At 35.9% G+C, this 21,612-nt stretch overlaps 1 protein-coding gene across 2 annotated transcripts in view; it reads right to left on the bottom strand.

Moving 5' to 3' along the window:
* IKZF3 (IKAROS family zinc finger 3) overlaps window positions 1–21,612 on the bottom strand; it is a 76,149-nt gene that overhangs the window by 23,921 nt on the left and 30,616 nt on the right. For both annotated transcript variants that reach the window (XM_039873589.1, XM_039873588.1), the window contains exons 4-5: window positions 2,448–2,708; window positions 1,380–1,547 (exon numbers count right to left, since the gene is read on the bottom strand). In XM_039873589.1, the coding sequence (XP_039729523.1) occupies window positions 1,380–1,547; window positions 2,448–2,708 (429 nt within the window). The remainder of the gene's footprint in view (window positions 1–1,379; window positions 1,548–2,447; window positions 2,709–21,612) is intronic.

Here is a 21,612-nt window from a genome sequence, read left to right as displayed (position 1 = left end):
TCTAACTACTCTAAATGCTATATTGCTTAAAATATATAAGTAATAACTTCAATTCTGTGTGCAGGGCTGGGCTTTCTGATTTGTTGAAAAAATGTAACCCATGAATTTGTCAAAGTTTTAGGGGCTGAGATTTCTATTTTCTAATCCTCTTGCTGTGTTTAAAACAGAAACTTTGAGACTCAAAGCACCAAAATATCCTCATGAAATCCCAAATTAAAATAAATGCAGGTTTGCTAGAGCTAAAAATGTTAAGTTTCTGCGTAATTGGTGTCCTATAGAATCTGTCTTAAAAATAACTACTACTGTTACATCTTACTTGAAAAAAGCAACAGAAGAGAACTACTGTAATTTTTTGGACCAAACTCTGCCTTAATATATTACTTTGAACAATGAGTTGTGAAGAAAACTCTTTTTTTTTTTTTGCCACTTAATGATGTCTCATGGTGGGTTTTGTTGGGGCTGACTTGTTTAATCCTTAGTTTCTGAATTGTGACCAGTTGCAGATTTGGGGTTGGGTTTCAGTTAAAGCAGTATGTGGATTGACATAAAAACAAACCCAGTTTTGTATTTTTTTTTTTAGTCTTCAATTAAAATTTTGTCAGATAACATCAAGAACATGAGGTCCCAAATTTGAAAAATAAACTCAGCCTTATTTTTCTAAGAGGGAAATTCTAAATGTTGAAAAAAAATTATCTTGGTTGGTTAAAATAAGAAGTGAAAACATCAAGATAGAACATTGCTTTTTATGCATTCTTATTGCTGCTCATCTTTTAGAGATTAAAAATAAATAGGCTGATCAAGAAGAAAGTTGTGTTTAAGAAATTTAGCCCATGTACACCTAAAACTAATACAGTGTTATATTGTAAATTATATCTCAATGAAAAAAGAAATTTAGCCCAGAATGGCCAAAACCCCCCCAAATTTAGCCCAGAATAGCCAAAAGTAACCCTATGATTTCTACCCAGTTTACAGTTTTACATAATTTTCAAACTGTATAACATTGGCTTGTCCAGACTTTTGAATGAAGTATGCGTGTGTGTCTTTTTAAGGAAAATAATCTTTTAATAAAGTTTACTATAAGAAAATACTAATGGCTATAATTCTTTTTGCAGAAAAAAAGAGTCAGGCTCTTACTGTCTGACTTTGTTGTTCTCTAAGGGAGCAAGAATGGTAAGGAGATGATCATCCCCATTGAGCCAGACGGAGAGCAATTAATGCCTTAATGGAAGTGTAATTAGCCCTAGAGGTCTCTGCTGTTGTAACCCTTCAGAACAGGAATGACAAATGAAAACTTCCATACTTAACTCTTTCTAGTTTCTGCAGTGGGCACTAGGGAACACACATTTACTAGATATAGAATGCTCAATGCTCTCACTTACCAGAATGTGTTCTAAGATGACCTGTGAGTGCATCTCTTCTCTGGCATGCGTAGTTGCAGAGGTGACACTTAAAAGGTTTTTCCCCTGTGTGCAGTTTAATGTGGCGGAGGAGGTTACCTTTCTGAGTAAAAGATGCCCCACACTGATTACACTGGAATGGGCGTTCACCTTTAAAAAGGACAAAAAGGAGATGTCTGATCACCCGCAAGTGGCGAAGCATATGCACAGATTAGACGCCTATGGCAAAAGTTCATCTTTCGGACAGTTTCTGTTCATACCCGGATCAGCTGGGAGCTATATATCAGGGGAAGCATAAGATTTCTTTATGGAAACTTCTCTCTAGAAGAAAAAAAGCACTCACCTAGCAAGGCTACTTTAGTTGTCATCTTGTCTTGAATCAGAGCAAAGAAACAAGAGCAGCTCTACAAGAGTTTTCTAGATGTAAATTTTAAAATTACTTACCATTCCTTTGAAATGTAATCTCAGACTGAAAAAAGAGCCACAGATTCAAGTCCTAATAAGCCGCTGAGGGCCAGAAATGCTTCTTTTAAAAGGATTCATAACGGATATCAGATGGAATCTACTGGGCTCAGTGTAACTGTTATATCTGTATGCACTTCTATATATTGCCTGTTTATAGTCTGAAGATTGATTTTTTTTAAATGGTAATAAAATTATATCCTTTCATCTACCAAATTTAAACCCAATACAATAGAAGATCTGCTTTTTTTTAAAAGTTACGCAAAAATATATGAAAGATGCATAAGAAGCATATCACACAATTCAACTCCTATTTATTAACCGAAGAAAAAATATTTGGCTGACCTAGAACACTGCTCTCTACAGTCCTTTTTTAATTCATACCATTTGCAATATGTTTGCCAAATACATGGTGAAGCAGGAATAAAAATTACTGGGTAAATGAAAATGTAGAAAGGAAGACATACATCAGAATTATAGCAAAAATCAATGAAAGTAATCAAAAGTCATCCCACATTCTACCACTTCATTTTTCACATGGCTGCATTAGGATGGTTTGCAGAAGGATAGATAAAGGAGACTATTTACCAGTATGGCTCCGCTTATGAACCATTAAGACATTGAAGCTAATGCAGGATAATCCACACACATCGCAGTTCATCTTGCCACTGGTTGGCCTGCTACTATCATATGAGACAACATGTCTCTCCAACTTAATGTTTTCATATTCATTATATTCTCTTGAATAGCTGTAAGGAATTTCAGGCTCTTCTGCATTTCCCATGGGCTCTGGCTTCAAAACATTCTCATCTCTTTCACTATATTCATCTTTTACTTTCATTGAATCATCTGCAGGGAGGAAAATGCAAGAAATGAACAATGACTGTATCTGGAGTTAACAAAGACCCACAACTGACAAATACCAAATGAAGCTAACGTAATATTGTAGATCTACAAAACAAGAAAAGACTATTAAGATGATCACTCATTATCTGAATTCAGAACCACAATCAGGGAAAATACACACACATACAAAACAGATGGCAGTGTTTTAGGCCATCCAGAAAATTAGAAATAACAGATTTTAGTTATGACTGCTCAAAGCGACCATGAAAAAAACATTTTGAGCAACTCTTCCAGTATTGAGGGAGAAGAAAGGTTTTCAGATCTAGTACCTTTTTTGGTGGCTGCAATTAAAAGGCAAGGTGATGTGCTCTTTGGTTTCAAGAAGAAAATATCGTTTTAATTCTTCCAGTGCATCCAATTTAAGCCACGAAGATTGAGAGTTGAACAGTTACTATGATTTTTCAGATTTTAAGCCACGCTTTTGCCTCTGCCTCTTCCATGAATATGAACTGCTAAAATGAGTCTTATCTCTCTCGGAACTGATAAAGAGACAACACTGAAAGTAGAGGAAGCTGGCAGTACTAGTGAAATACGTTGAGAAAGATAAAAGGAGAAGTAATTCTTTAACATAATCTTCTAAGGAGTCACTTTCATTGATACAGGTAAATGGAACTCAACCTAGGCAAGGGGAATGACACCTATACCCAAGTTAGAGAGGGCTAAACTCAAGATCCTAGAATTATCGGACTGAGTGGGGAGGAAGGATTGGTCCAAGTGAGTTAGCTGACCACGCACTATCTTAAAAAGAGTTGTAACACTCTTAAGCTGAAGAACATAAGAAATGAAGAAGCCAAAATTATGTACTGACACTAACAAAACGTAAATATTTGCCTGATGTGATGATAAATATCTTTAAAGAATTTTTTCATATATAAAATATAGTGCATAAATGCTTACTTTTTCAAACATTTGTTCTTAGAAACTGGAAGCTGTACTTCCCCATAAGGAATCATAAATCAATGGAATTTTAGGGCTGGAAGGGAATTTAAAGATCATCTAATCCAATTCTCTTGTTTTTCAGATAAGGAAATCTGGGAACATAGATGTTTTTAGTGATCTGTCCAAGGTTACACCATTAATAGCAGATGTGATTAAAATGCTAACCTTGGATTTGACCTCGCACACTAGACACAGAAAGTCTAAGTGGCTTCTTGCTAACATATTCCACAGTCTCCCATCAATGGTATAGATGTTAAAGACCAAAACACTCTGAAGAAAAGATATTTTAAAAAAACTACATCCCTTCAAAAACAGCAGTAAGTGTAGCTCCCGTTGCCACATAGGAGGAAGTACAACTGCAGCTGTGCCTAGCTTGCTACCTACAACCAAGTTTCAATTTTCACTTCTATCAGGGTTACCTTTCATCTATATTAACTGTGTTTGCTTAATCGAGCAAGACAGGGCCTAACCACCAAGAGAGGAGCCATTGCTGCAACACTGTTCCACTGCTTCTCACCATGGTTCATGGTTCACAACCTTTCACTCTTTGATTAGAAGAGATGTAGGGCCACACAGTAAGTCCAACATGCTTCAAATTTTCCCATCCTATGCATCTGGGTTATACATGAATTGATATCCATTTCCTACATGGAAAGAGGTTCATTCCCTTCTTTCTCTGGATAGGTCTTGCCTGCTTTCAGATGGAATTTGCTTAAGTGGTTTCAAAAGTTTGGGTTTTTTTTTTTTTTTTTTTTTTTTTTTGAAGAAGGGATGCCTATGAGGCATGTACCCCACTCCTCCCTTCCTCCATTACTCCAGCTGTGGGTGATATCCCACCAAAGCTTGAGTGCTCTTCAGTTTGCATGTAGGCGTTTAAAAGAACCTCAACGGAAAACTTCAGCTACTGAAAACCAAAAACAGCAGATAGAAAGGGCCATCAGAAAATGATCCTTTGAATTTTGCTTATAATATTAATATGAACAGACCTACGTCATTCTGTGGTCAGTGACAATTAAAAACCAGTAAGATCAATGTATTGGGTCATTCTGAAAACACATAACATAAAAGAGTTGCTCCTTGCCTCAGGATTTTGGCTTTAATGAGCTTGACCTAGAACTACACTGACCAGGCTCAAGATAAAATCTTGGCATTTGTTCTTTATGACTTAGCTGTAGAATGAGGAAGACAGTATTTGAGACCAAGGGCCCTAAGGAAACACATAAGGGTCACATGGGCAAGGCATGTGAGAAGTTCTTGAATTTACTGGACCAAAAAGTTCCTGGTATAGATGTTGGTTTGCCTTTAGAGTCTTAAATCAGTTTTAGATAAGAGACTTGGATGGCCTCTCTGCGTGGTTTTGGGGAGCAACAATCCATATGGTTTACCATGTGGACAGAGTTGAGTATCAGAATATATTAGTATCTGAGATACAAATGGGATTCCTGAGAAATTATTGGGTTTATCTCCGGGCCTCCAAATATGGTCCCCCAAAACTATCAGGAAAGACACTAGTCTGCTCTAAGGAAGAGATTAATTCCATCCCTTGGAAGGTAGATTTACTGGAGCAGAGCGGGCATTCTACTTCGTATCCTTTGAAAATGTTAATAAACATGTCTAAAATCAAACTTGTAATCTTTGAACCCCAAACTGCTTCTAATGTATGACTTCTTTATATTTACAAATGGTGCCTTCCTTCTTCCAGTCTCCAAGTCCTGAAACTGGAATTCTTCTCCTTTCAATCTCCACATCAAGTCAACCTCTCTAGATGCCAACTCCTCTTTTCCATTCCCTTTGTAATTTATTTTAGTCTCTCATCTCATCATACCTACATTCATCCTCTCTCAACATTCTTTCATAGATAGATTTATTACAAAAGTAATCTATGCTTACCTGTCCCTCCATCCTCAAAACTGATGTAAAATTCCCTGTAATCTGGCTTCGGCCTCCATAATTTACCGAATCTGCTCCTCTGAAGATAATCTCCTGATTCCTAAATCTAATGACCTTTGTATGCTATTTACCCCAACTTCTCTGTAGCCCTTGACGCTACTGACCATTCCTTGTTCTTCTATACCTCTATTTCTTTAATGAAACTGTACCTACTTTCCTTACCTTTCTGATTGCTTTTTCCTAGATCTTTTTCTTCCTTCTGACTCTTAAATACCATCCTTAATCCTCTTTTTTCTTCTCTCTACACCACGGCAATTTCATCCACTCTTAAGGTTTCAACTAGCATTTTATATGATTAATCCCCAAATATATATCTCCAGGTGCAATCTCTCTCCCCTTCTTCAGTCCTCTATTCCCAAAGGCCTCCTAGGTATCTTCTCAGTTACTCAGGCTAGAATGTTTACAGTCATCTTTCCTTCCTCTTGTTTGTACCCCACATTTAATCACCCATTCGTTCTATTTTTGTATCCTCTCTTCAGTCTGCTCTCCTCCCCACTATTTTGCGGGTCCATTATCCTAAATCTCAGACCCTGCTTACTCTCCCCATAACCTATTGTGGTAGTCTCCATCTTGTTCTCCCTGCCTTCTTTCTCTCTCCATTTCCAGCTCATTCTATATATGGCCACCAGATTGTACTCCCTAAATGATACCTCTGGTCATTTCAAGGACCTGTCGAAATTCTTCGGTATTCTCCACTGCCAACAAAATAAAATCTAAACTTAAAAACAAAGATTTTAAAAGGCTTTTCAGTATCTGGCCTCAACCTATCTTTGTAATGTTTTTGATTACTCAGATATCTTTAACTAAACAAATTCTATGCATTCTTGATTTTATTATTTCCACCACGTGAAAGGTCTTTCCCCACCACAGGTCCAAATCCTACACATCTTTCAAGGCCTAATATGCCATTTCCTCCCACTATGCCTTCCTAGGTTCCCCTAGCTGCAAAATAATCTGTTTCCTTCTTTCTCTGTTTCCTTCATCTCCCATAAGGACAGAAACCAAAAACAGCAGATAGAAAGGGCCAGCAGAAAATTGTTTTGTTTTGTTTTGTTTTGTTTTGTTTTTAACTCAGTATTCCCTATAACACTGCTTAACCTGTATATGTAAGAAAAGAAGTTGTGTGGTTTTAAAATAGAAATTCGAGTGTGTGAGGGGGGTCTCACCATAGATCTACTAATCTATGTGTGGGGACTAGAAATATGCATTAAAAACATGCTCTCTAGGTAAATCCTATGCACAATGGAGTCTGAGAACTGCTGCTCTGGAGTTTGACAGTGCTCTGCATAAAGCACATACACAATAAATACTTAGTATATGGATATACCACTGCATTAGCCTCCAAACTGGCCCACAGTGTATGTGACCTCTATTTTATATTATGTCCTATTGCCAGATTAATCATCCTGATGCACTAAAACCTTTGTTCTAGAAACTTTCAATGACTTCATTTTGTGTACAATAAAGTCCAAATTCCTTAGCAAGACATTCAAGTGCCTGTCTAAAACCTGCCCCAAGCATACCTGATCATCTCATTTCTCACTAATCTCCTTGGATCATCATTTTCCTTAGACTAGAACCTTGCTACTCAAAGCGAGGTCCTTGAATCAGCAGTTCCAGAATCCCCTGGGAGCTTATTAGAAATGTAGACTCTCAGGCTTATCCTAGACCTATTGGATTAGAATTTGCATTTTAACAAGATCCGTGAGAATTCTTATGCACATTAAAGTTTCAGAAGTACAGCAGCAATCTGACGAATTGCAGTTTTCCAAGCCTCCTCTCCAGTCTTTCCCACACCTTAGAGGTCCTTCCCCTATATTAACATTCTATTCAAACCTCCAGATGTTGTTTAAATACCTTTTCTTCCATGCAGTCTTCCTTGATACCCTAAACTAGAAAAAATTCTCTGGTTTTTGTGCTCTCTCATATACTTACCTCATTCTACTTTATATTTAGCATGATGTCATTAACCTCTACAGATTCACCTTAACATAGTTGACATGTTCATCAAATGTTACATGTAAAACCAGTAATATTGTTCCACTGATTTACATTATACACTCAGAGATGTTTATTTAATTTTTCATTGATTTTCAGTTGTTAATGACTGGCAACACCTACTATGTTAACAAAGGCAGAAAATCTTTAAAATTTGGCAAGAAATACTTGAATATACTTGAGAACTGCCCTACAGTATCCTGAAATCTTTTGTAAAGAGAATAACCTTTTGTAATGTGAATAATCTCCCATTTTAATTTTGTAAATTCCAGTCTCATAATATGTATCAGGTTTCTTAGACACATAACTAAAGTTGCCCCTTAAAAAACTACCAAGAATTTTAATAGGCACTAGCAATATTCTACTTCTTAAGCCAGGTGATGGGTCCATGAATGCTATGTTTATTATTCTTTAAACTACACACATAATTATATTTGCCTTTTTGCATGTGTGATACATACCATAATAAAAAAGTGTTAAAGGCTTCCTGAGTAAATTTTTTATAATTGAACTTGTGGAGAAAAGGACACACCAAACCACAAATTGCTGATAAAAGTAATTGCTAAATATTCCCAGAGGGGGTTAGGGAAAGATGTCTAAATTGAATTTAACCCATAGAAAATTAGATTAAACTGAACTTCTTTCTAAAGGGGCTACTCTGGGGTACAATTGCTTCCATCTTTGTCTATGTTCTGGAGGCCTCTTAGGAAGATGACACACACTAACATGCACACACCCCCAGAGAGAATTTTGTAGGCTGAAGAGAACAAAAGGCTTGGCTCACTGGGGCTGATGCACATGGTTTCATTTCCTGGGGTGATGGTTATCACATGAAAGGCTTGCACTCCAGAGTAGATATTTTTGGTTTCACCTGAGACATTGCAAAAACAATGGGTCTTGGAAAGGATCCAACATCTAAATCCTTCAGGGGCAATAGCAGTCTCAGCCAACTGTGCCTCAGTTTGTTTTTACAGGCACATAAAACGCTCAGTTGGAGAGAAGAAAGTATCAAAGATAGCAAACAGAACACGCAACTTGGATGTCTTGGATAGCATGTTGTTAGTAGGAATTTCCTAGTGTACAAAAGGGGTCCTGACTTTCCACTCTGAACTATGAGATCTCAGAATCCAGCTCAAAGAAGGACAAAGTTTGGAGTAATAACTTCAAGTTTGCCAGAGATACTGTGAGAAGGGACAAAACAAGAGAGGCTGTTAGACACAAAAGGGTGATGTTGTTTAAATGTTTTACAAGGATTGGGGGTCATAACCATGAAATCCTCAGCACATGCAAAAGTCAACTGGATAACAAAGAAGCTTAATCATCTTAATGTGGCATTTTAATGATGCCACTGATTTGCTATGCCAATTCAGAGATAATGAGGCCCTAATGCTACAGATGTTCAGCCAGGCTAAAAGAAAGGGGGGGGTGGGTTTTCTAGCATGCCATTTTCTAACTATCCAATTAAACAAATTGTGAAAGCATCTAAATAGTTTACCAGGTTTTGACAGCTGTTAATAGGATTTAGAAGCTCGAAGCAGTAAAGAGCAAAATGGGAGATATATGGATTGTAGGCATTTAGTCTACCGAGTTTGTTGCTATGACCCAATGTAGTGCAAACAGATGAACTAGAACAGTTTTCCTTATAAAATTAATGCCTGTACTTCTTTCCCTGAATAGCTTCTTTGTAGCATGAATGAGAACACTGGAATTATGGGTCATTTTCATTTTCAAATTTACTTTTTTATGTGTAAGGTAAGGAGGGAGAAAAATCAATGATATTTTGGGAACTAAAGAATAAGAAGTTTTAGTATTTGCTAACCAGTAAAATTATAAAGCTTCAATGAAAATGAAACTTTTGGTCATTGATTTATAGAATCCTTTGTTTTCATTTTTCTCTTTTAAAATTTAAAATTACAGACACCTATTTTAAAGTTAGGAAAAAACTGTAAAAGGCAAATCAAACTAATAAAAGATAAAATAATATCTCAATAGCAGCGAAATAAGATAGCAGTTTGTGCAATATTTGGTTTGGTTTAAGTTCTCATTAAAACATATTCTTATCAGACTTTTAAATTTGGCTTTAAAGAATCTAAACTGGTAACTAGTAAATTATGTTACCTCAAATTAAGAGCACTAGCATGAAACCATGAAGAAAGTTTCAGCTGCAAAGGACTCACCCTCAATTTTACTAATGACATTAATCTTTGTCTTATTGTCCAACTATCAAATACCTCATTCATTGCCATATTAAAAATAATTTTGCTTAATAATTTCAGTATAATTATTTGGTTTCCCATTAGAACAAGAGGAAATTTATTATTTTTAACAAGAAGAATACACTACACATCACCAACAGGTAAGGTTTGAGCTGCTCAGATGGGCTAAGCTCTTTAGATATGGAACCAAGTGAATTCTTTACTTTGAGTTGTTGTGAGGATTGAAAATCATGATGTGTGAAAGTCCTTTCTAAACTACAAAGAAGTATACAAATATGAACTTTTCTATTATTTAACCTATGTATTACATTATTTTATATTTCTTGTCCTAAAAAGTAACTGTTACCTGTTGAAAAATGATGAATGAAAATACATCTGATGAGGTTAAGGTTTTAAATGTTGCCTAAACATAATAAAGATAGGCTAAAGTAGGTACCTGGTAGACACTTCAATTATAAATCCAGAGGAAAAAAACTTTCTTTTCATTCATAATTCCCTTGTAGAATATTCACTCTACCTTTCTTTTGACAGAGTTAAAAATTTTAAAGCATATTAAAATATAATTCTTAGAAAAATTTAAAGTGTCATCCAAATATAATTTAAAAGGCTAAAAACATTCCGACTGTCACAACATCAAAGTTGGGATCACGAGTAAGGGAAGAAATAAAAATGTCCTTTATATCCAAGAGCATAAGTAATTCTTGGTATACATAGCATGTTTTGTGTTATATGACAGTTAACATGTTTATTTCTCATACATATTAGGAAGATCTTCAAGGCAGGGGCCAGGTTTTAATAATATTTGTAACCTCAGAAACTTTCAGAGGGTCTAGTTACTATAGGTATTGAATGAATAAACAAATAAATTAATGAACTCTTAGGGCAACTTAATGAACTAATTTAATGATAGTAAGAAGGCCAGGCAGGGAAAAAATAGTAAGTCAATTTGTCATAACACTCCCTGACTTGTCTACAACATTCTGAAGGTGAGCTATATAGTATGCAGTCTCTCCTCATGATACATCAGAGAAAGGCCTAAGCCCCACAGTAATAACCAGTTCTCCTGCTGACTTCTTTGCCTGAGATGGTCTGGCCTCTGTCCCTCCTACTCTACCACCTCGGAACAGGATGCTACTGACCAGTCTCTGCTTCTGGAATCTCTTCCCGGAGCCTATTTCATGCCTGGTTCTATTCCTACCTCATTTCTTTATTTCCTAAGTTTACTCCTCTTTCTCTGTCTCCTAAGTGTGAATGATCTCCAGGGGCCCGTTCCCTGAACCTTTTGTTTTTTTAGTTTACATATTCTTCTGATCCAACTTTTTGTTGCCGATGACTCCCAAATCTGTATTTCCAGTCTAGTCATTCCTGCTGAGCCCAATAGATACTTCCAATCACTTCTTGGATTTCTTATACTTGTTTTACACTAAACAAGTTGTAACCTAGCTCATTATCTCTCTCCTTTTTACTTCCTTTCCAAATTTGCTCTTCCTACAGTACTTCCTGTTTTCCCCTCTACATAGTGGCTGCTTGATGTTAATGTCTTAACATTTAGCACTGTGCTTGGCACACAGTTCAATGACTGCCTACCAAATGAACAGAAGGAAAGAAGGCAAGAAGGAAGGAAGGCACAAATAATTATTCTGTTCTTTGCTTCTAATACAAAATTAAAGTTGGAGGTGTTTTAAAAAATTGTACAGACTGTAATTTTGCCTAAGGCTAGCATATTAGGCCACGGCAAAGGAAAACAATAAATAATATTTCTAATTTAAGGTATGCCAACCAGATCGAAAAGGTATAAAGGATATTTGGAAGAAAAGGAAATGAGTATAAGAATTATGAATTAGAAGATTCTTGCTCTTTTTAACATTAAGTTAATTAAAACAAAATATGTATAAAACAATATAAATTTTATATTACCATCTGCTAAATATTATTTAGACTTTTCTTCCTCTCTATTTCCTCTATTCCTCTCTCTCTGGTTTTCAAATAATGGAATTAGAGCATTAAGAAACATGAAAGAAACTCAGCACTGACTTGTCCTAGGTGAATGTACAACGTTAAAAGCACATAAGGGAATAAGCTATCTTGTCACTGGAACATGCTCATCCCTGGGGGTAAAGTATAACAACTGCTTAACAGCTGCCCAGCAAAACTCTTTAAGGCTGCAAGCGAAGATGCATCTTAGCTCCACTAGAAAGTAAAGGAAATGTTGTCTGGCAGAATAAAACGAGAATGAAATCTAGTCAACAAACTGGAGTACATGACCCTTTTTATTTCAAAAGGCAATTTTTAATGATCATGGATAGAGAGGTTTCTACTAACAGTACTCAAATAGCATAAGAATGGGTACTAGGAATGATAAGGAAGGGACAATATGATATTTCACTCTTATTTTGCCCATTGAAAATAAATTTAAATGTCTTTTTTTTTTTAAGTTCTGATAAAAGAGCAGGGGCTTTGGAGTAAGACAGAATGTAGGCTCAAGTTGTACTAACTAGTTGTGTGATCTCAGCAAACCTCTTGACTTCTATAAATTCTCTCATTTGTGCAATGATGATAACATCTACACTTAACATGGTTGTTACAGTAATTAAATTAGGCGAAGTAACGTATATAAAGGTCTAGCATAGTAGCTGACATATAATATCTTCATGACCTTGGGCTAGGCAAAGATTTCTCAGATTTGATACCAAAAGCATGATTCATAAATGAAAATATCTTACAACTTAATAAGACAAATAACCAAATTAAAACTGTGAAAACAATTTAAATTGACATTTCACCAAAGAAATTATACAAATGAACAACAGGCAAATGAAAAGAGGTTCAACATCATTAGTTATTAGAGAAATGCAAATTAAAACCACGATGAGACACCACTTCGCACCTACTAGAATGGCTATCATCAAAAAGACAAGACAATAATTAGTCTTGGTGAGGATGTAGAGAAAATGGAACTTTAATGTGTTGCTGGTGGGAATGTAAAAACGGCACAGTCATTTGGAAAAAGTTTGGCAACAGAGCAGGCCGCCTTCTGAAATGTCTCTCAATGATCCCTGACTCCTTTCTGTGTGTAATGTGGGTTGGACCTAAGTGATTTGCTTTTAATTAAGAGAATATGGCAAAGGTGATGGGAAATCACTTCTATTATTAGATAATAAAAGGCTGTGACTTCCATTTTATTCTCATTTTTTCTCTGTAGTGCTTCTCATGTGCTTCTTTGATGAAGTAAAGCTAGAGAGCCCATATGACAAGAATTGAAGGCAGTTTCTGGCCAACCTCCAGTGAGGAAATGAGGCCCTCAGTCTGACACTCTTAAGGAACTGAATCCTGACAATCACATGAGTCAGTTTGGAAGTTGATCTTGCCCTAGTCAAGCCTTCAGATGAGACTGCTGTCTAGGTCAGTACTTTGATGACAGCCTTGTAAGAGATTCTGAAGCAGAGGACACAGATAAACCGTGCCTGTATTCCTGAGATAGTAAATTTGTACTATTTTAGATTGCTAAGTTTTGGGATAATTTGTTATATAGAAATTGATAACTAATATAGGCAGTTTCTTCTAAAATTAAACAAATTCATCATACAACCCAGCAATTCCACTCCTATGCATCTACTCAAAAGAAATGAAAACATATGTCTATGCAAAGACTTGTACACAAATGTTCATAGCAGGATTATTCAGAAGAGCCAAAAAAACTGGAAACAATCAGAATGTTGGTGAATTGATAAACAAAATGTACTGTATCAATACAATAGAATATCATTCAGAAATAAAGACAAACAAAATACTGATACATACAACAACTTGGATAAACTTAAACATTGTGTTAAATGAAAGAAGCTAGAAACAAAAGACTACATATTGTTATAATTCCTTTTATTTGAGATGGCCAGAAATGGTAAATCTATAAAGGTAGAAATCAGATTAGTGGCTGCCTAGGGCTGGGGGTAAGAATAGGGATTGAGGGCAAACAGGTGAAAGAGATGTTCTAAAACATGGTTCTGGTTGCACAGTTCTGTAAATTTACTGAAAAATCACTGAATTGAATACTTAAAGGTATGTATATAACCACGCTAAAGCTGGTTTTTTTGTTTTTGTTTTTAAAAAAGAACTCTAAAATGATTTAAAAAACCCAAACGGATAGCTAGCTATACTGATACTGATACTGATTCAAGAGGGGAGAGGCTAACTACTCATTCACCAACTATACACAAGAAACATTGTGACAAGTGTGGCCTTTTGAGCTACAAATAATACCATATGACAAATTCTCATAAGACTATCTTTAACTTCTTATGTTCCTGTACAACTGATTTCATGCCCTTTTCAAAGAAATTAATGTGTCATAGTAAAAAACACAAGGTGCTTCTGCTACTTGGCCAGAGGAAAAGAGGCTGAAACAATCAACTGTGAAAGAGCTGCCCTCTTAGGACATCTCCCATACTTAATTATTTTACTACCAACTTCAGAGAATACCAAAGTACTGAATTTTGCTCTCTTTCTAAAATCTATAAAGATCGATTTTCTAATTGTATTACTTCTTTGTAATATTTTGTGCTTTTATGTCTTTTTATGTGCTTTTATGCCTTACTTTCTGTTAATAGTACAGTGGCTTTACTAGGCTATGATTATTATTTAATGAGCACTACCCCTGACCTACAAGTCAGCAGTAGTGTAAGGCACATGGGGAAGCTCTCTCAGGGTTCACTCACGGATGTGAGAGTTTAGTCCTCACATAAGAAAAGAAGAAAATAATAATTATTTTTTCTATACAATCTCAGAGAAAGAACTAGTACAACCTGAAGGACTAGAACCATAAAATCAAGAGGATGGTGAATAAGGAACAGTTCATATAAAAATGTCAGAAATAGTTTTGGGCTCAGAAGCAATGAAGAGAGGTAGTAAAGATACTAAGCTGTGTCCAAATTTTGGTATGGCCACAAGCCTAGACTGACTGAAGATAATAAAGATCCTTTCCCATTTTCTCTAGAGTTGCTATGAACTTCCTTGAGGGATAACAAAAGGTAATAAAGGCATGACTGGGACTGCTGCTTCTGTAGACGCAGGTGCAGAAAAGCCTAGTTCTATCAAATCTTGTTGATGTTTTTAATGCCACCAGACTGACTAATGCAGTTGAAGTATCGACCAAGCAGATCTCATTTTTACTTACTTGTTAGTTGAGATAACTAACAAATCTATTAAGTGTAAGGTCACAAATTATTTTTAATTATTAAACCATGGATCTCCACGTTACTGTTTAGACAGCATCACTCACTGCATAATATAGTTTCCAAGACTCATTCCTGCAACCTCAAATCTAGATCCAATTGCTCTTGTTGGTTGAAAAGCAGATTTTAACCAGGCAGCTGAATGAGAAAACATCTGGACCTTCCAGTCAGAACGAGAAAGGTCACATGTTAAATCCAGATAATCTTGTTTATTGGTGTTTGAAGGTTATACACCAAAGGCTGGATTATCATGGTCCTCCTTTAGGCCTGGCTCTGACATCTTCATTCATCTGCTGTGTGTGTGTGTGTGTGTGTGTGTGTGTGTCCCTTTACAATCCAAAGCTTTAAAACTACTGTGTCATTAGTCATTTCCAAATGTAATTTTCCTAATTCTAAGCCTGAATACTATGTCAACCTATTACTAGACTGCTGAGTATTAAATGCTGGAAGAATCCACATAATAGAATTGTCAAGGGCAGACGATGTCTATTTTTTTAAAAACTGTTTTCCAAATTTCTATACAGCATTTTACTATAGATGAAGCATCTGCAACTTTCCTCATCAAAATTAAGAAAAAGGAAAGACGTTGGAATCAGCAAGGTATAAAATCAAAAGATTGCCCTAGCATAGGTTTCAGGTCAGTGATGAAGAAAGGAGGATTATGTCTATTTCAAGATTTTTTTTTTAATTAGTATATATTATTCTATGTACATACAGAACTGAATCAAAATTGTTTATGTTGGAAACAATTCTATAGTCTCTTACATATGAAACTATTAAAAAAACAGCAAAGTCAAGAAGCTTTAAGACCTTAAACACTTTGGTCAGGGCTTTTTAATCTTTTCTGGGTTGTAGACTTCTTTGAAGAAATGTACTCTTTGTCCAGAAAAATGTACACATGCTCATAAGCACAAAATTTCACATAGTTTTGAGAGACTTCTCAAACCTTGAGATATCAGGTTGAGAATCTTTGTATTAGGCCTTTTAAATGAGCTCAGGCTTAAGTTGAAAGCTCCTCTGTGTTACACTTTATATACTTTATATGGCAATGGCTAGCCTTTAAAGTTTTGTTCCAGTACTCTCAAAAGAATTTTGAAAAATTATGTTTCCCCCTTATATACAGTGAACATTAAGTAGATAATAAGTTGACATCTAAAATTTTTCATAATAATTTAAAAAAATTTAAAGCAAAAACAATTGATTATTGTAAATAATGATAGGTTAAACTGTTATTGCACCTTTTCAAATGTATCTAATGGAATATAAATATTAGTGATGTGATCTACCCATTAATTTAAAAATATATAAGCTTTTTAAAAAAAATCAGAAATTTTCTCCTTGAACTTCTATTTCCATTTCCTGCTCCTCATAGAATTTTATCCTTTTGTACTATTCTTTTATGCTTGAGTCTTCTATTGCTCATCTTATCGCGTGTCTCTACAACTATATGTATATATATATACACACACATATATATATATATATGTTACAATGAAGTGCTGTGTGTTAAAAAATTTTTTCTGGATTGAGTTATTATAATTATTAGCATATAATTGATGAAAATTTCGGGGAATGCATCTCTTAATGAGATGGACAGAGGGGGTGCATTTATGAAAGTCTGATTAAAGAAATTATCTAATTGACCCTCTGTTTGGCATCCTGGAAGTATTTACACTTTAGAGAAAAGAAGTAAGATTTGGATGGGTGAGAGATGTGCCTTTCTTTTATAGAATGGAAAACGATCATTGTGAAGGGGAAGAAGAGATAAAAGAACCTCAACTAAGGCAGCTTTATAGGACAAATAGTTTTAGGAAAGAGAACATACTGAAGTTGAAGACCTGGAACTTGATTCTCTTAAAATTGTCTACACTCATGTAATCCTTGGAAAGTCTTCCCATATCCAAGTTGAAGAATACTGCTAAAAAAAATGTACTCACAGACTCTTCTTCACTTAACAACTTAGTGAGCATTTGGCTATGAAGGGAGGGGATGGATGGAAAAATAAATGGCGGATGAAGAGGCAAAAGGAAAAATGGATAAATACTGAGCATTTACTGTATATCCCAAACTTTGGTATAAAAGAATAAGAATATAAAAGACTGCCCTTGTCCTCTCATCAGCTCTTTGGGAGACAATAAAGTACAATGAGACCCTGCCACAGTGCAATATATATAAATGGGATGTAACCAGATTGGCAAGTGCCTCCAGCTATCCACTCCTCCTCCCTTCTCTGACAGGAGCAAGCTAAATCTTATGTTACAGGATCTGGTCGGAGATAACTGCCTCATGATCATTTGGGGACTGTGGTTCTGTTTTGTTTTGTTTTTAATTTAAGAAATGATTCCATTTGGGGACTTTTTAAGTTTAATGTATGATCGGCTATATCTAGTCTAAACTTCACTGTTGCTGCTTTATGCTTTTTGTAACAGTTTCTACCCAAAATACCTATATTTCATTAACTTTACAATAATGTAACCCCTATATTTTAGAGATAAAATTTCTGGATCCTACCTACCATGTTGTAGAAAGTTCTCATGTATTCTTCTCATCTCCGAAACTATTCTCTTTCATGCAAATTAGAAAACAAAACAAACAAACAAAAAAGCCCTTCTGACAAATTATGACAAACGATGACCTAGTGAGCCAGAATAAAATTTCATTCAGTCCTCAGGCCAGTGGTGTGCTGGTAAATGCTTAAAAACCAACTCAGAATGGAGGAAGGGCCTTCAATTGTAGCATTTACTGATATCAGTGGTATAAATACCATGGCTCATTTCAAGCTACCAATGTGAAGTCACCCAGCTCACAAAATTCCTGAAAATTTAACAAGTGATTATGAGCTGATTCTGGCACACCATAGGGACTCTTCATTTATTCATCAGCAGGGTGCCTTCATGTGGTTACCAAACTGCACCAGGGTATACAATGGCCCAGGTCATCATGTCTGGTGTCAAACTTTTGAACAACTGAACTCACCTGGCAAGAGCTGATACTGTGAGAGTTAGCAGGCACATGTGGGTATTTCATATACTGTTCACCAACTGGACTGGAAACCATTTTATATCACACTTATCTTGCTTCCACTGTAAGAAGGTACCAGCACTATTGCTCCACAGTTAAAGGAAAGCAAAAGAAAGGAGAAGAGTCTTGGAGGATCCACCAAGGACAGTGGGCAGACCCATTTTTCTGTCAGCCATTACAGTTTTCCATTTCTCTTTTGTAGATGCCAAATATCTTCCTACAAGTTCCTTTTAGTTCACTGTGCTACACAGCTTGGTTAAAAAAATAATCTGGAGATGGTGTTTTCTGTTAAAAAGATTCAAGGAGGGTGTCTAGGTTTTATCGCCAACCGAACTTACCCATTTGACACAATAGAAACCATAAAGCCTCTCTGCCCATCATGAGCACTTACAGAAATCCCCTGTGAGTGAACTTCTGCAGCAAAGTACTGCTGATTTTGTGAGATAACCCCTGCATCCCATGAGCGACAGGTCTTGATCTGGGCTTGAGAGATGTAATATTTTGATAAAAAACGGCACTTCCTTTTGAAGCACATATTTGCGTGTGCTGAGCAGTACCACTGGAACCTCAGTGAGCGCCTAAGCGAGGTTGACTTGGTCTCTCCCAGCTCGCTCCAGCCATAAGCCCCTCCTTTACACATCTAAATGTAGCAGTAATTAGCATCCATAAACCACAACTGTGGCTTGGTTTTTTTCCCCCCTTTCAGAAGCATCAAAGTAGTTTGTATTTCTCATGAGTGCAAAAAAGTTGTACACCTCAAAAGAGACTGAGACTCTGACATGGGAAGCTACTGAGGACGGGAGCTATATCTCCTAAGGGGTAAAGAATTATTTTTCAGCAAACTTTCTAATTAACGTTCTTATCTTTGATCTAAGCTTCACACAATAAAGTATCACAATAAAGAAAATTTAAAGCCTTTCAAAAAATTATCAAATTCAACTTTTTTCCTGGAATTAGGCACGATCCTAAGTCTTACGCAACAGAAGTACTTAAATACACTAGTATTTATTTCACTACTGATCACTACTGTACAATTAATTAAAAAGAAATCTATTTCATGATGAGTACCAGGTATATTTTATATTCAATTATAAAGATCTGGGAGATAAAGGTATAGTTCCCCCAAAATTCATGTCTGTCAGGAACCTCAGATGTGACTTTATTTGGAAACAGGGTCATTGAAGATACAATTAGTTAAGATGAAGGCACACTGGGTTAGGGTGGGCTCTAATCCAATGATGAGTGTCCTTGTAAGAAGAGAAGACAGACAGAGATGCATACAGAGAAGGTGGCTGTGTGACGATGGAGGCAGAGACTGGAATTATACTGCCACAAGCCAAAGAACACCAAGGATTGCTGGGAGCCATCAGAAGCTAGAAAAAGGCAAGGAAGGATTCTTTCCTAGAGTCTTTAGAGGGAGCATGACCATGTTGACACCTTGATTTGATACTTCTAGCTTCCAGAAATGTAAGAATAAATTTCTGTTGCTTTAAGCACCCCAGTTTTGTTGTAGAAGCCCTAGGAAACTAATACGAAGGATAAATGTGCTACATAGGCAAGTAAACAGCTGATGCTGATGGATACTGAGACATATTATGTACTTTTTGCCCCATAGCAACTCTAGAACAAACTGCTAGTGTAAACAGAAAGAGAGAGTGGTTGTTAACCGGGTGCTAGCTGAAAAATGGGAGCCAATAGAGTGTTAAATGCAGGGAGCTGGCAGTCAAATATAGATTCCCTAATAATTCGAAGAGGAAAAGTAATACCACCAGCATATACATGTAGAATCACAACCTCAAAACATACATGCTCAAGACAGAATCTTTCCTTCCATGTCTAAGTGGAAAATGGCAAAGATGGGACCAACTTCAGAAGAAAAAGAAACAAAAAGCTGAGGTACTAACTCAATCAATTCGCACTGAACTGCATATTTCTTTTTATAGGGCCTTGCTGGGATGACTTTCCACCATCTAGTGTTTTATCTCTACCTAGTTATACCCCTGGGTACACTACTATTAAATACATTTTATCTTTAGCCCTGATATCCAGAGGCCTCTACTATATTATGTTCCTCTGTTAACAGAGGCCAGACACAAGCAATCGGGGTATTCTTTCTCATGATATGCTATAATATTGTTTTACCTTCTGCTTCTGACATTAAGGTATCTCAGCAACATCTAAAATCCAATATGAAGGTCCCAGTATCCTTTGAATTCAGTGAAGTGCTTAGGATATCCTAGCACTTATCCAATGCTAAACAATAACAAAGACTTGGGGATCTCTGGGTTATTTCTTATTGCTCAAGATCAGTCTGACAACAGTTGCAGTTGTCATTGTTCATAGGAGTCAATGACCAGGCAGGAAAAAGAAGTCTGAATCTCTTCATTTCTTGTGCTTTTTAAATTGGGTGGATTATACAACTTCACAGGGGGCCATTTAAGAAAACTATACATGTGGGCTATTGGGGCTCTTTTTTTTCAAAAACTTTTAATATAATGGGGTGAAAGTTTGTCATGCACAAACAATTCCAGGTAGAATATAATTAGGTGTTTAAACAAGTACTAATCAAACAGTACGAAAACTCCACTCCAAGACTAGATGGGGGAGCTGGGAGAGTATAAGAAGGCCTCATGGAAGAAATAAACTTAAGTTGATGTAAATATCTCCAGTGCATTGGTCTATTAATTTAAATTTTCGGGAAGAAAGGAGGAGCCAATTCAGTGGTAGTACATTTAATCAACATATGGTTTTATATGACCAATTAATTTATGTAAATTGTAATGGTACAGAGTATACACACTATATATGTGTGTGATAAACAGAGCTGTTAATGATACATATTTTCTAATTTTAAAAATAATAGTGTTAGGCTCTCCATTGATATCCTTTTGAAATGTTTATATGATCATTGTTCTTTCCTTTCAAGGACCAAAGCTTCCTCAATTCATCACACAATAAATGCATATACCAGGCCAGTAGTCTGCAAACTATGGCTTGCAGGCCAAGTTTGACTCAATGCCTGTTTTTATAAATAAAATTACTGTCATGCAGCCCTGTGCATTCATTTATGTATCTTTATGGCTGCTTTACACTACAACAGCAGAGACGAAAAGTTGCAAGAAATTGTATGGACCACAAAACCTAGAATTTTTACTATCTGGCCCTTCACAAAAAAAGTTTGCCAATTCCTGCACTAAGATCCTAGAAGTATATTGTTTAATATATATAATTAAAGTCCCTATGGGGTGGAAAACAAGTGAATTTATTTTGAATATTAATATCTTTTAAAAATTCTTTCTAAATATTTTATCTTCTTTCTCAAACAACAACTCTAGTTGGGTAAAGAATTTCTGCCCCCCTAAAAATCTAGTCTGTCTTTCCACAAAAGAGAAATAGTGCTTCTATTAGAGCCTTAAATTTTCTATAACATTTTCCTAAGAACTGGAAACTGAAAAGATGCACACGACATTTAATTTATTTAACATATAAATT

Source organism: Pteropus medius, unplaced genomic scaffold (genome assembly GCF_902729225.1).
Source record: "Pteropus medius unplaced genomic scaffold, Ma_sr-lr_union100, whole genome shotgun sequence".
Lineage (NCBI taxonomy): Eukaryota > Metazoa > Chordata > Mammalia > Chiroptera > Pteropodidae > Pteropus > Pteropus medius.
This window is presented reverse-complemented; position numbering and strand designations above follow the sequence as displayed.